This window comes from Berghia stephanieae, chromosome 9, assembly GCF_034508935.2.
Source record: "Berghia stephanieae isolate SIO BIC M18660-M18661 chromosome 9, UCSD_Bste_1.3, whole genome shotgun sequence".
NCBI lineage: Eukaryota > Metazoa > Mollusca > Gastropoda > Nudibranchia > Aeolidiidae > Berghia > Berghia stephanieae.
In genome coordinates, this window is record NC_088368.1 from 40,500,305 (window position 1) to 40,516,765 (window position 16,461).

General features: G+C 36.6%; 1 protein-coding gene across 1 annotated transcript in view; it reads left to right on the top strand.

Annotated features, from left to right (window-relative positions):
- LOC144980247 (valine--tRNA ligase-like) overlaps positions 1 to 16,461 on the top strand; it is a 78,750-nt gene that overhangs the window by 61,814 nt on the left and 475 nt on the right. Inside the window, exons 20-26 of the mRNA XM_078927870.1 lie at positions 1,276 to 1,354; positions 2,722 to 3,005; positions 4,619 to 4,825; positions 6,229 to 6,343; positions 9,982 to 10,154; positions 11,264 to 11,413; positions 14,130 to 16,461. The exon at positions 14,130 to 16,461 is cut by the window's right edge and continues 475 nt beyond it. Of these exons, the coding sequence (XP_078783996.1) occupies positions 1,276 to 1,354; positions 2,722 to 3,005; positions 4,619 to 4,825; positions 6,229 to 6,343; positions 9,982 to 10,154; positions 11,264 to 11,413; positions 14,130 to 14,204 (1,083 nt within the window). The 3' untranslated portion in view covers positions 14,205 to 16,461. The remainder of the gene's footprint in view (positions 1 to 1,275; positions 1,355 to 2,721; positions 3,006 to 4,618; positions 4,826 to 6,228; positions 6,344 to 9,981; positions 10,155 to 11,263; positions 11,414 to 14,129) is intronic.

Genomic DNA, 16,461 nt, shown 5'->3' on the forward strand with positions numbered 1-16,461 from the left:
TCATCGAGGACTTTCCACCTGTCCCATATGTAAGTGTTGTGGCAAAGAATCGAAGACCGCAGAGCATCTAGTCAAGCGTTGCGTTGCTTCCGGGCAGGTTCACGGTGTACACGAATGGGACAATGAATTTGTGGCCTGGTTAGATCATTATACCCAAGTAGTGTGACACCATTAGAAGCTGCTGCCGCCTTTGGACTGAAAGGTCCAGAGTTCGAGTCCTATTCTGAGCGGCACCTTGTTGATTCCTTGGGAAAAGCTCATAACTCACAGTCTCCCTCCCACCTTACTCATGTGTAAAATGAGTACCTGGCCATTAACAGCCTGGATGGGGTTCCTGACATCCCATAGTGGGCCGGATGTGTGTCTGTGTCTTCTCTCTCCTTATGTCTGTTTTCCAATTTGCTTTCTGTCTTTGTTTTGGAATTAGATTACTTGGTTTTGCCCTTCCCCGGCCGTAGTGCTTGGCTGGGAGGGAAACAGTCAAATGCATAGTTTAGTGTATTGGGAGATGATATTTTTTTCCTTGTAAATCATCTCTCTGTTATGCATTGTTATATTTGTTATTTTGATTGTATAATCTAAACACTTGAGTGTATTCCTCTTAGTGGGATATTGTGCTGTTGAGACATTGAGGTGATCTCAAACTAAGTACATTGATTGTTTAGTGTGCTCTTGGAATCTACATCTGTTTTGAGCTTTTTTCATATAGCGCAATATCCACTAAATGTGCTCAAAGCGCTTTACAAGGGGCCCCAGGTCAACAGCAACATTTAACATGTAGAACGAGACATGACGCCTGTTAGGCGATATTACAATTTTTCGGACAAAGTCAACGCTGTTAACGTCCAGGTATTCATTTTACACCTGAGTACGGTGAGAGAATGTGAGTAAAGAGCCTTTTCCAAGGACTCAACTTTGCGCCGAGCGGGGCTCAAACCCAGGATCTTCCGATCCGAAAGCGAGTGTCATACCACTAGACCACATAGCCGCATATCTGTTCCCTAATTGATTCATTCCTCTTTGTCTTACTTTTTCCTCAAGTCCTTTTAATTGTACATCTAGAATCTTTTCACTATCCAATTTTATTTCTTTGTAGTGACGCTGATATGACCTAATTTATGTGTTGCAAGCGCCATAAAAACCCTTAAAAACAAAAGCAAACAAATCCATTAACAGCACTGTCTCTGTCGTAAAAAAAAATACAATTATTTCACCTAACAGGCATCATGTCTGAGATTGTTTTTGGGAGACATGAAATGACTTTTTTCTTTCCAGAAAGTCGACTATCCTAAGGGCATTCCAGAATGTGGAGTGGATGCTTTGAGGTTTGCTCTTGTTGCTTATACTGCACAAGGTTGGTGTACAAACTCTCTTTGTCTCTGTCTCCCCCTCTTTCCCCCTCGCCCCCTCTCTCTCTCCCTCACTCCCTCCCCCCCCCCTCTCTCTCTCTCTCTCCCCCCCCCCTCCCTCCCTCTTTCCCCTCCTCCCACCCCCTCTCTCTCTCTCTATCTCTCTCTCTCTTCTTTCTTCCTTTCTCTCTCCCTCACTCCCTCTTTCTCTCTCTCTCTCTTTTTTTTTTCTCTCATTCTGTGTTTGTTGTGTTTGGACAGTCTGAAAGACATTAGTCTCATTCTTTCCAAGAACCGTATGGGGCATCCCGATAGCTCAGTTGGTAGAGCACTCGCTTCACATGCAAAGGGATCAAGATATATCCCCATGATTATTTTTTTTACCCCCCCCCCCCCCCCCCCCCCACCAATACCGCCCAGCAGTGTTTGAGTCTGTTAGATAGTACTTTGCGATAGACTAGCATCCCAACATCCAAAGGATAGCAAGCAATTGCTATTGTCCGTTTCACGCCCTAGAATGGAAACCGGGATAAACTCCGGCTCCATGGGCCCAATGAATAAAATACCAAACATGAAATGTTTTGGGCCCAAAACCCTTCTTCAGCAAATAGCAAAAACCAATAAAGACATTATTACATGGCTTAAAATCCAGGAAGACGGCAGAGAAGTACTTGAGGACAGCGGCTATGTGGTCTTGTGGTATGAGACATGCTTTCAGATACGAACGTCCTGGGTTTAAGCTTCGCTCGGCGCATAGTTGAGTCCTTGGAAAAGGCTCTTTACTCACATTCTCTCACCGTACTCAGGTGTAAAATGAGTACTTGGCTGTCAACCCGTCCGTCAGTCTATGTATTTTTTATTGTTAGCATGTGAAGTGTTTTAACAAGTTTAAATTGTTGTACCCTACAATCTGCGGAGTGATCCTTGACACAATGTTGGAGGTTTCCACAAGAAGAAGAAGAACATTGTCTCTGTCGAAAAAATAAATTGCACTTATTCGCACTTATTCTACATGTTTAGTGTTGCTTTTGGTCAGGGACTTTTTTCAAAGCCCTTTGAGCACGTTTAGTGGATATATTGTGCTATATAAAAGCTCAAGTTTGAAGTTTCGACGTCTAGGACTGCAGTGCCGAATGTTTCTCTGTTTGTCTGTCTGGATTTTAAGTGATGTAAATAATGTTTTTATTTTTATTGTTTTTATAGTTTGCTGAAGAAGGGTTTTGACCCCAAAATGTTCTGTTTTTGGTATTTTGTTCTCTTTTAAAGCTGTTATATTCATTTTAGTTCATTACGTTATATAAAATGGTATATGGAAAATATGTATGGTAAATAAGTGAACGATTTTTTTTATTTTTTAAATTTATTTCTGTAGGAAGAGACATCAATTTAGATGTAATGAGAGTAGAAGGCTACAGATTCTTCTGTAACAAGATATGGAACGCTGTCAAATTCTCCTTCCACACTTTTGGTCCCGACTTCAAACCAAACCCGACCCTCCAATTAACGGGCAAGGAGTCGGCCATGGATCTGTGGATATTGAGCCGGTTGGCCCAAGCCGTTGAGTTGTCAAACCAAGGGTTCGAGGCTTACGACTTCACAACTGTTACAACGGCCATCCACAAGTTCTGGGTCTACGAATTGTGCGACTGGTACTTGGTGAGTTTTGTTCACAAGATATATAACAAGGCAACCAGATTAGTTACACTTACTGGGTGCGGATCCTGACCTCACATAGTGGGCAGGGAGGTACATACTGTGTCTTCTATCCCCCATACCCGTTTTCCAATTAATTTTTTCCTGTCATTGTCTTGGAATGAGTTTACTTAGTTTTGTCCTGATCCTTGCCGGAGTTCCTTGGCTGGGAGGGATATAGTCGAATGTATAGTTTTAGTTTTGGGAGATGATATTTTTTTCCTTGTAAATCATCTCTCTGTTATGCATTGTATTATGTTTAGTTAATGTATTATATTATATGATTGGTAAACATTTGAGTGTATTCCTCTTAGTTGGGACCTGTGCTTGTGTCTGAATGAGACTTTTAGGTGATCTCAAACTAAATACTTTGACAGTGTGCTTTTGGAATCTACACCTGTTCCCTATTTGAACCAATTCCCCTTTGTCTTACCTTCTCTTTTGTGCTTTAATTGTAATTCTAGAACTTTTTTCTATCCCATTTTCTTCCTTTTTACTGGCGCTGATATGACCTAAATGTGTTGTAAGCGCCGTAAAACCCTTAAAAACAAAAACAAAACATTTACACTTGAAACTAAGCGATTGTGTGGTCGAGTGGTATTCAATGTGTTAAAAAGAAAAGTTTGGTGCCAGAAAGAATCTATTCAAAAGGTCTAAGGGTATAGTATTAATTTGTAAGGTTAATTATAGTGACTTCTATTTCTTCCATCTGAAAACTACTGTTAAGGGTATAGTATTAATTTGTAAGGTTAATTATAGTGACTTCTATTTCTTCCATCTGAAAACTACTGTTAAGGGTATAGTATTAATTTGTAAGGTTAATTATAGTTACTTCTATTTCTTCCATCTGAAAACTACTGTTAAGGGTATAGTATTAATTTGTAAGATTAATTATAGTGACTTCTGTTTCTTCCATCTGAAAACTACGAATCTTAAAAATTCCAAGTTGGCAGGTCTCCACTGGACATTGTGTAACTTTTCTGTAGCATATTTTATGTTGGCGAAGTGGCCGAGTGGTTAAGGCATTTCACTGTGATCCGGCAGATCCCGGGTTCGAGCCCCGCTTCAGGCTTTTTCGTTGTTTTCCTTGGGCAAGATTATTAACCCCCAATTTACTCAATTGGACAACATGGGTGATTCCTGTTGACATCAGACATCTTGTTTGATGGATTATCAATATTCCTTTGTGGAATGCCTAGGTGGCGGTATCTATGATGTCGTAGTGGAAGGGCAGTTAGTCTACTGGTATGACACTTGCTGTCAGATCAGAAGGTCCTGGGTTTGAGCCTCGCTCGACACATAGTTGAATCTTTGGAAAAGACTATTTGCTCACATTCTCTCACCATACTCAAGTGTAAAATGCGTTGTCTCTGTTAGAAAAAGTTTAATATCTCCTAACAGACATCATGTGTCGTTCTACATGTTACGTGTTGCTGTTGGTCAGGGACCCTTTGTAAAGCTCTTTGAGCACATTTAGTGGACATTGCGCTATATAAAAACTCCAGTTTTTTGGGGATTTTTTTTCCTTCTTTTTTTTTTTTTTTTTAAATTTTCTTTTTATGGATTTGTCTCTCCAGGAGGTTCTCAAGCCTGTCATCCATGGAAGCGACGAAGGGGCCAAACACGTCAGCAGAAACGTTCTGTACACCTGCTTGGACCAAGGACTGCGGCTTTTGCATCCCATGATGCCCTACATTACAGAGGAACTCTTCCAACGGCTACCGCGGAGGACGGCCGACGAGCCCCCGAGTCTGTGCGTGTCTGCATATCCCGAGGCTGTGGACGTAAGTGTGTCTTCAATGAAAAATGTTGGTTTTGCATCTAAGTGGTATTGTAGTAATACACTCAAACCGAAAGGTACTGGGTTCGAGCCCCACTGTGAGCGGCGCATAGTCGAGTACTCGGAAAAGGGTCTTTACTCACGTCCTTTCACTATAACGTCGAAAATTAAAAATCAACAAAAATACCAAACACGGAGCTCATGACCTTTCTTTAGCCAGACAACAAAAAATAATTAAAACATAAATACATTACTTATTGACAGCCATGTGGTCTGGAAGGTCCTGGGTTCGAGCCTTGTTCGGTGCATAGTTGAGTCTTGGAAAGGACTCTTTATACTCACTTTCTTTCACCATACTCAGGTGTAAACCGAGTACCTGGTCGTTAACAGCATTGTCTCTGTTCACAAAAAAAATTTATATCGCCTAACAGGCGTCATGTTCCGTCCTGAATGTTAAATGTTACTGTTGACCAGGGAGCCCCTTGTAAAGCGCTTTGAGCGTTGTTAGTGGATATTGTGCTGTATAAAAGCTCAAAGGTCAATTATGAAATGTTGGTTTTGCGCCTAAGTGGTCTTGTAATAATACACTCGAACCGAAAGGTACTGGGTTCAATTCCCACTCTTAGCGGCGCATAGTTGTGTACTTGGAAAAGGTACTCAGATTCTTTCTCTATAGATAGAATGCGCTTGGCCAAGGAGTTCACAACATTGCCATCCGGAAGTATAACGGACCAACACACAAACTCTGTGTAACCATGAACTTTTATAGTCTGGTTAATACAGTTTAGTGAGAACAACTCACTAATGCGGATGGCAAAAACAATAACAAAGACCTGATTGACGTCATCTTCGAACTATCTATACTCTGGTGTAAAACGAGTACCCAACCATCAACAGCTGTCGAATAAATTTTTTTTGTAATACCACCGTTGGCAAGGGACTTCCTTGTAATAAAGTGCTTTGAGCACGTTTAGTGACTATTACATGATAGAAATGCTTATTATTTACTTATTTATTTATTTATTTATTTATTTATTTATATATATATTTATTCATTCATTCATTTATTTATTTGGCCTTATTTATTTAGTTATTATTATTTTTAAAAATCTATTTCTTTGTTCATTTATTGAGCCGGAGTTTATCCTGGTTTCTATAGCATTAAACCGACAATAGCAATTGCTTGCTACCCTTTGGATAGGACACTAGTCCTGATAGCTCAGTTGGTAGAGCACTCGCTTCACAAGCAAAGGGAACTGAAATCAATCCCAGGTGCAGGTACACCCAGTCGTGATTGGGTTGCTGGGTCGGTTAAATCTAGTGGAAAGTTTTTCAGTGATTGAGGTAAAATTCGATGGCATTTTGCGATGGGATACTTCAAATTTTTTTTTTTAATTTTCGTTTCAGGCTATTCCCTCCAATATCACTCTGGAGAGTGACGTCTTGTTCATGCAATCCCTTGTCAGGAGTATCAGATCTATGAGATCGGACTACAATCTCACCCCCAAGACTGTGTCAGAAGGTAAATGGTCTTTAATTAATGGGAAGTAGAAGTTGTGACCGTCTCACCTTCCTATCTTCCAGTTCAAAACTCCTTGAAAGCATGTAATTGGTCCTCCGATGAATAAGTTTACATATATTGATGAATCATAAGATGGCATAACTATATTAGTAGCTGGATGTATATATGTATATAGATAGTTCGAAGATGTCGTCACTCAGGTCTTTGTTATTGTTTTTTGCCATCCGCGTTTATGACTAATGGTCACTGAACTGTTTTAACCCGACTATAAACGTTCATGGATACAAACAGTCTTGTGTGTTGGTCCGTTATACTTCTGGATGGCAATGTTATGAGCTTCTTAGCCAAGCGCATACTATCTATATCGGCAGATTCTAAGAATTCCTGTGATGTAAAAGAGCGAGGATGGATGATCTTTATTGACGACCAGCTTATATTATTTAGACTAGAATATAAGATACTCTGAAACTAGAAAGTGCGGGTGGTTGGATGGGAGCATCACCCTTGAATCATATACCTATGATGTTCGCATGGGTGTACGATCCGATAGTGATGTCGTTTCTTCTTCTCTTTACTAGCCTATCCTGCTTCTTTGGTTTGTGATTGTATTTTTGACAGGGGATATTTTTTTTTCTGTAAATCTTCTGCCTGTTTGTTCTTGGTTATTTATAGTTTAGCTTATGATATCTTTAGGTTATGATTTTCATTTACATTTGTACTATTTTTGTTAGATTGCTTGTTTTTTTGTTTCAGCGGTCTCTCATATAACCTCAATTGTGTTGGAAGAGACCTAAAGCAACAAACAAAAAAAAAAACAACTAGAAAATCAATTTCAATTATACAAGTTCTATATTTCCAATGAGATTGGAACCAGTATTTTGACGTCGCACTTTAGTTCCCTATTATATTGAACATTGGGAACTATTGGTTTTTTGTACCAGCTTTGGTGGAATCATTACTCCCTATTGCATCTATTGACATACTTAGTCAATAGCCACACTTAACATGTAGTAGAATGAGACATGCCTGTTAGGGATACATGCCGAATCTTACGAATTTTTTGTAATTTTACGAATTTTAGACAAATTTCATGGCCGAATACGAAATTTTATGGAAAATTACGAATTTTTAATTCTTAGTAATACTTAAATGATAATAAAAATAATAATAATGATAAGAAGAAGAAGAACAACAACTACTACTACTACTACTACTACTACTACTACTACTACTACTACTACTACTACTACACTACTATAATATGATGATGATAATAATAATAATAATAATATTGTGGTTGTTCATACACAATTTCAGAAATTACGAATTTCCTTGTCAAATTAATAAAAATTGACATTGAAATGACTAAATTTGAAGTTTTCAATTTGGCAAGTCTGCTGTTAGGCGATATTAATTTTTTTTCTAACAAAGACAGCGCCGTTAACGGCTAGGTAATCATTTTACACCTGAGGACGATGAGAGATTGTGTGTAAAGAGCTTTTTCCAAGGACTCAACTATGCGCAGCTCAGAGTGGGATTCAAACTCTAGACCTATTCGTCATACTACGAGTCCACATAGCTTAGCAATGACCATGAAAAATGTTTTTTTCTCTTATTGAGGAAAATTTATGTCTAAAATCAAAGCCCTATCTCCACTGAGTAAAAATGTTTTTGAATTTTGAAAATCCATTCATAAATAAACAAGTTATGCAGTTTCAAAGGTGTCATTTATTTGGATGACCCGCAAAGAGGAAAAAAAACGCGAAAATATGGGACCTTTTTCGGCATTTTTTTTCGACCTTTGGTTGTATCTTGCGTAATAAGTGGATTAAAAGATTGAAACTTGAAGAGCAAATTAGGATGGTGTTTTGTAAAATACGGGAAAAGTACTCGTCATATTCATATGAAATTTTACAACCAAAAAGAAGAAATGTTCATGTATTACCTTGTCAGCGACAAAACCTCCACGCCCGGTAGTTTTAGAAATATTTTACTCCAAAGAGTAAAAATCTATTTTTAACGGTCTTCTGGTAATCGTACGAGTTTTGTCGCTTGACATAATCTAAAATGACCTTTTTTCTAACTGTGTGTCAACTTTGTCATATTCATCGATAAACAGCGCCGTAATTAATTTTTTAAAATAGCATATACGAAACGGCTTCGTCCCATATTTTGGCGCGAATTCGGTCACTTCGTAAGCGAAAAAGAGGCGCAAAGATTTGTGCGGGATAGTCATTGCTACATAGCTGCATTAATTGTCATAATCTAATCTACGCATACAAAAATATGATGTGAATATTTTATTTATAGTGGCAGAGTTGTTTTTGTGTTTAAGCTATACCACCACCAATCGTTTCAAGATGAGGAAACTGGGTGGGGTTCCTGACCTCATAAAGTGGGCAGGGAGGTACTTACTGCGTCTTCTATCCCCCTATATCTGTTTTCCAACATGCTTTCTACCTTTGTCTGGGAATGAGATTACTTGGTTTTGTCCTGGTGAGATGACCTGGCTGAGAGGGAAACAGTCAAATGAAATGTATAGTTAGTTTTGGGAGATGATATTTTTTTCCCTTGTAAATCATCTCTCTGTTACGCACTGTATTATGTTTCTTTATATTATATATGATTTGTAAAACATTTTAGTGTGTTCCTTGTACTGGGGACGTGTGCTTGTGTCTAGATGAGACTTTTAGGTGATCTCAAACTAAGTACACTGATAGTGTGCTCTTGGAATCTACTTCTGTCCGCTATTTGAACCAATTCCCCTTTGTCTGCCTTATTCTTGGGTGCTTTAATTGTAATTCTAGAACTTTTTACAATCCCATTTTCTACCTTTTTACTGGCGGTGATATGACTTTAATGTGTTGCAAGCGCTGTAAAACCCTTAAAAACAAAAACAAAAAACAAGATGAGGAAAGAAGTCTTTTTCTATACTTTGGGGTTGAAAAAATAGTAGTCCATCGGAGCCATTGGGCCCATAGAGCCTGAGATTACCCCATTATTATAGCGGGAAACAGACAATAGTAATTTCTTGCTACCCATTGGATAGGAGCTGGTCTATGACAATGGTACTTTCCATCAGATCTAACAGACCCGGCTACCCAATCACAGCTGGGTTGATAGGGCTTCATCACATTTCTCCCGTAACCATTACCATAGTGGGCAGGAGGTCACTTGCTTTGCTGTGTCTTCTATCCCTTTCTTAGTTTGATTTCTGTCTTTGTCTTGGAATGAGATTACTTGGTTTTGTCCTGGCCCAAGTGGAAGTCCTTGGCTGGGAGGGAAACAGTCAAATGTAGAGTTATAGTTTTGGGAGATGATCTTTTAGTTGTTTTTTTGGGGGTTTTTTTTTAGATATATTCTCTAAACATTTGGGTGTATTCCTTTTAGTGATCTCAAACTGAATATACTGATAGTGTGCTCTTGGAATATACATCTGTTCACTATTTGAACCATTCCCCTTTGTCTTACTTTTTTTTTGGGTACCTTTACTTCTAATTCTAGAATTTTTGTACTATCCCATTTCCTTCCTTTTTTACTGGCAGTGATATGACCTTAATGTGTTGCAAGCGCCGGAAACCACTTGAAAACAAAGAAAAACAAACAGTAACCTTCTCATTATCTACTCCTCTTACTAGTGTATGTCAAGTGTTCAGACCAAGAGACAACTGGCAAGCTCCAGGTCTTTGAGGCTGTCATCTCCACCATGGCAGCCAGCACTCTTGTTTTCTTAGAGGGCACACAGGAGCCCCCCTCTGGTTGTGTCATGAACACTGTGTCTGCCAAGTGTGAGGTCCATCTCATGCTCAAGGTGAGGATTAGATTGAAAATTACGAATGAAAAGGAAAATATGTAGCATGAAATAATTAATTAATTTTAATTGATAATTAATTTTAACTGAAATATTATAGACACAACATCATCCAAAAATCAGTGCTAGAGGGAGAATTAACTGGTAGAAAGACATGACCAAGGAAGTCCTGGATAGGAAATGTGGAGGCAAAAACTGACAAAAAGATAATCGACTGCTTGGTAATGGCCCTTGAGCAACGATGTGGTCTAGTGGTATGACACTCACTTTCGGATCGGAAGGTCCTCTGGGTTCGAGCCTCTCTCGGCATAGAGTTGAGTCCTTGGAAAAGGCTCTTTACTCACATTCTCTCCCCGTACTCAGGTGTAAAACGAGTACCTGGCCGTTAACAGCGCGTATCTGTCCGAAATAATTGTAATATCGCCTAACAGGCGTCATGTCTCGTCCTACATGTTAAGTGTTGCTGTTGGCCAGGGACCCCTTGTAAAGTGCTTTGAGCACATTTAGTGGATATCGTAATAATAATAACGAAGCATTTATAAAGCGCATACCTCCATTCAAAGGTGCTCAGGGCGCTTTTGTAAAAAAAAAAAAACAGTTAAGTTAGAATGAATAGTTAATCAATATGCATCTTTTTTTTTCTTTTGTCTTAAGACAGTTCTTGATTAGTACATCTTTGTAATTTGACCCCAATATGAATGTTAATTTAGTTTATGTTATAATATCATTATTTTATATCATTTCCATATTTGACAGAGCATGTGGATGTATTTTGAACCTATTTTGTATTAATGACTTTATGTTTAGTTACATTACATTGTTGTATAATGATATTATTATGTTGATGTAGTATGTATAATGTTTCATTTGTATAATAATGTCACTGTATTATTGTTTCGCGCATTGAGCATCACCCAGTGATGAAAATGCGCGTTATAAATGTCATGTAATATTATTATTATTATTATTATTATTATTATTATTATTATTATTATTATTATTATTATTGTTATTATTATTATTTTTTAATTTTTATTATTATTATTATTATTATTATTATTATTATTATTATTATTATTATTATTATTATTATTATCTGGTCACTGCAGGGTTTGATTGACTTGGACAAAGAGAAAACCAAACTAGAGAGTACCCGTTCCACCAAACAGGAGCAGCTGAACAAGCTGGAGGAAGCGGCGACAAAACCTGACTATACCACCAAGGTCCCTGAAAATGTCAGGCAGGAAAAATCGGACAAGGTAATGTCAGTGAAGTGACTTTTCAGAATTGGAAAAAAAAAATGTATTAAAGATGAGCATGTACATTGATAGTTTTATTTAACTATCATTAACATGCAAAAAAACTAAAAACATTTGCTTTGATACTACGCCTATAATTTGTCTCATAAAAATGTAATAAATAGGCATGGGGTAAAATAACACGGGTAAACTACGGATATAGTCGGTGTTAGGGTTGAGTGAGTAAAACATTATCATTATCTTCTTCATTCTTCATCATTATGTATGTATGTATGTATGTACGTACGTACGTACGTACGTACGTCTGTATGCATGTATGTATGTATGTATGTATGTTTGTATGTATGTATGTATGTATGTCTGTATGTATGTATGTATGTATGTATGTCTGTATGTATGTATGTATGTATGTATTATGTATGTATGTCTGTCTGTCTGTATGTATGTATGTATGTATTTGTGTGTGTGTGTATCTAATTATGTGTCAATATGTGTAAGTGCTTGCATGTGTATGTATGTGTATATAATTGTGTATCTATGCAAGGTTGGATGGTGGTTGAGTGTATGCACATATATATGTTGTAATTTATACAAAAAACTATTGTTGTGCGCTCTGAGCCCTCTGTTCATTTAGGGGCAGATGCACAGTATAAATGTTTATTATCATTATTATTATTATTATTATTATTATTATTATTATTATTATTATTATTATTATTATTATTATTATTATTATTATTATTATCATTATTATCATTATTATCATTATTATCTATTATTATTATTATTATTATTATTATTATTATTATTATTATTATTATTATTATTATTATTATTATTATTATTATTATTATTATTATTATTATTATTTTATTATATTATTTATTATTATTATTATTATTTATTATTATTATTATTATTATTATTATTATTATTATTATTATTATTATTATTATTATTATTATTATTATTATTATTATTATTATTATTATTATTATTATTATTATTATTATTATTATTATTATTATTATTATTATTATCATTATTATTATTATTATTATTATTATTATTATTATTATTATTATTATTATTATTATTATTGTTATTATTATTATTAATATTATTATTATTATTACTATTATTATTATTATTATTATTATTATTATTATTATTATTATTATTTTCTTTATCACTGTCTGTCTGCACATCATAAGCATACAACCAACCACGCACAGATGTGAACTCGACACACTAAACATGCTCAAAGCGCTTTACAAGAGATCCCTAGCCAACAGCACCATTTAACATTTAGGACGAGACATGAGGCCTGTTAGGCGATTTTACAATTTTTTTCTACCGACAAAGTCAGGCGCTGTTAAGGGCCAGGTACTCGTTTTACACCTGATCACAATGAGAGAGTGTAAGTCCAAAGGACTCCGCTATGCGCCGCTCATAGTGGTATTCGAGCTGATTGATTTTTGTTTTATTTCTTTTTTTGTATATTTTAAAATTGTGCAACTTGTGACAAGCAACTTAACAATTACTGCATTATAACCTTTGGATTAAACATACAACAATTGTGGACTACTATTATGAAGACTAGATGCTGAGAACAAGACTTCAAATGACGAGGTAATCTTGCAGGCATTTTCAGATTATATGTCTGGTCATAAGTAGACTTGCAGGCTTTTGAGGTCCAGTTGCTTGCACCCATGGCAGTGTCATACAGCTCTCTTCACTTCATATCTGTCCATTCTAGGATATTTTTTTTTTTTGGAATACAACTTCCTCCCATAGCGGGCAGGGAGGTACATACTGTGTCTTCTATCCCTTCATATTTGTTTTCCAACATGCTTTCTGTCTTTGTCTCGGAATGAGATTACTTGTTTTTTTCCTGGCCCTGGTCGGAGTCCTGGCTGGGAGGGAAACAGTCAAATGCATAGTTTTAGTTATTGTTTTGGGAGATGATATTTTTTTTCCTTGTAAATCATCTCTCTGTTATGTATTATTATTATTATTATTGAGTGTATTCCTCTTTGTTGGATTTTGTGCTTGTGTCCGGATGAGACTTATAGGTGATCTCAAACTAAGTACATCGGTTGTATGCTCTTGGAATCTACATGTGATCCCTATTTGTTCTCAGTTCCCCTTTGTCTTACTTTCTCTTGGGTGCTTTAATTGTAATTCTAGAACTTTTTACTATCCCATTTTCTTCCTTTTTACTGATATAACCTAAATGTGTTGCAAGCGCCGTAAAACCCTTAAAAACAAAACAAAAACATTGGATATAACTAGGCCTAGTTCTTCCTCTTCTTCATTTGCCCTCCAGATAAAAACAACAATAATAATTGGATTCAATAGTCTGATGTCACGTTGCCCAGCAATGGTGAGCAGCGTGGTTCTAAACAAAGAAAATTGGTACTTTTTATTCTTCATGCTGGCTAGAACTTTTCATATGTCATGTCATCATAATGTATAAAAGTCAAAACATGATCATAGTTATAATGTTTTTCTCCTCTGGATACACTTTTATGCTCGTCGGGAAGTATTTCATAAGGGCGTCCACCATTGTTCCGATAGTTTAGAGCCAGTTACTAAGTTACTATGCGTCATTACGAAGGAAGTGACAGAGAAAGAGAAGAACAATGAAGATTTTTTTTTTTTCTTTTACCAAATACGTAACATTTCCAATTCTATTTTCTCTCACAATATACAGATGAGTGAATTAAAGGTGGAAATTGCCAACATCTCAACCGCCATCGAAATGCTACTCAAGCTTGGGTCATCCTAGACACCCCAAACGTGCTATATTATGAATGAATGGATGAATGAATGCAGGTTATTGGATGGCTTTGAATGGATACGGAAAATTTTATGCCTTGCCCAAATTTTTGTAACTTTATTTTTAAGAATTTGTCATTATTTTTTTTTTTTAATTTTTATGATTTGAAAATTCTGTATGTTTGAAAAAGAATGTATTTTTAAAAAAAAGTAAGTGTGTATGGGGGGGGGGGGGGGAATTATTTGACATAAGTGTAATATTTTATATAAGATATGTCAAATTCACCTTTAGAATGAATATGTTTGTACATTGACATGTATTTAGGAAGGCTGTGCTACTCGAGTGATGATATGTAAAAGTTCAATTTTGTACTCAGGTTTTGTTTACACTTGCTAGAACCTGATTACTGAACTACAAACGACTGTAAACAAATTGCTAATTTTTAAACCATTTTTTGTGTCTCCTGGCCTGGGTAGGCGTTTTTTTTTTTTGTTTTTTTTTATTTTTATTTTTTTTTTTTTGACCTTCCATAGTGGGTAGGATGTTTTTTTACTGTCTTCTATGCTCCTATTTCTGTTTCCCAACTTATTTTCCATCTTTGTCTTGGAATGAAATTTCTTGGTTTTTGTCCCATAGCTGCCAATCCTACCGGAAATTGCGGGAGACTCCCATATTTTTTGTTCGTCTCCCGCACCCCCGCCTGTCACATCGATCTCCCGCATTATCGTGCAGTAGCCTGACTGTAGGCCCAGGCCTTGAACCCATGTTAGCCTACCATGCAGGTATTTTCGGTTCTTTCGGTAATGTACGTGAAATTCCGGTCCTCCATTTTGTAAACGGAAGTGAGTTTAAGTCATTTGGTACTGTGGTAGATTTATTATCTGAAAGGCCGATACCAAATCCGTTCTTTTTAGTGAAATTAAATAGCTCTACATGGCTGATATCGATTGTAATTAAATTATTCAGATACATTTTTGTATCTCCCTGATTTTTTTCTGAATCTCCCTGATTTTCTGACCAAAACTCCCGCTTAATAAGCTTGGTGGGTTGGCAGCTATGCTTACCCTTGTCAGAGTCCTTGGATGGGAGTAAAACAGACAAATGTATAGTTATAGTTTTGGGAGATGATATTTTTTACTTGTAAATCATGTCTTTGATATGTACTGTCATATTTGTCGGAATGAACGTATAATGATTTGTAATGTATGTGCGTGTTCCTCCTAGTGGGGACCTGTACTTATGTCTGGGTGAGAGTTTTAGGTTATCTCAATTGGAATCTACACCTGTTCCCTATTTGAACCATTTCCCTTTGTCTTACCTACATCTTATCTTGTCTTATCCACATGTGCTTTTAATTATTTATACTTTTTTGACTCTCCCATATTCTGGCGCTGAAATGACTTAAATGTGACACAAGCAGTGTAAAACCTTAAAATTAAAAACTTACTTACTTATCCGAACCAGCGACCACCTGAGCTCTAGCCCTTCGGTCTTTGCCATGACGTAGAAGTTAGATGTCTTTTGTAGTTGTTCCAGGTGACTATAAAGTGTGTTACTGATGCTTGGATTTGGTGGGAGGAATGTGCATCTCAGGTCTTCAAGAGGTTGACATTCAAGCAAGTGGTGTGTTTAAAATTAAAAACAAAACGATCTTCTTCCTTATTCCTGGCTCTGAAATGATCTAAATGTGTCGCAAGTACAACCCTTAAAGACTTCTCTGTCCGCCCAACAATTATTGGGCTACTGGGTCTAACTTAGATTCAGTTAAAAGCACTTTGCAATAGACCTGTATCCTATTTTCATGGACCTAAAGGGCAACTTCAGAATGTATAATTGGATGCATATATCAGTGTTGGTGGGTTTTTTTCAGATCCGCAGAAGTCCACAATTTTGGAGTCACAGGAAGAATTTCCTCCTTATAAATAATTACAGTTCCTTCAGACAAATGCACTGGCAGTGAGAAATTTCATTTGTGGTTGCAGTTTTCCACTCTCCTGAAATTAGACTATCAATGATAATTTACCATCTCAATTGCTATAAGGTGGGGATTAGTGCAGTAAAAATAGGGCTTAAAGGCAGTTGTTAGAAATGTTCCTCCTTTTTCACTTTTTGTCACCTGGGTGGGGTTCCCTACCTCCCATATTGGGCAGGGAGGTACTTGCTGTGTCTTCTATATCTCTATACCTGTTTTACAAATTGCTTTCTGTCTTTGTCTTGGAATGAGATTACTTAGTTTTGTTCCGACTCTGACTGGAGACCTTGGCTG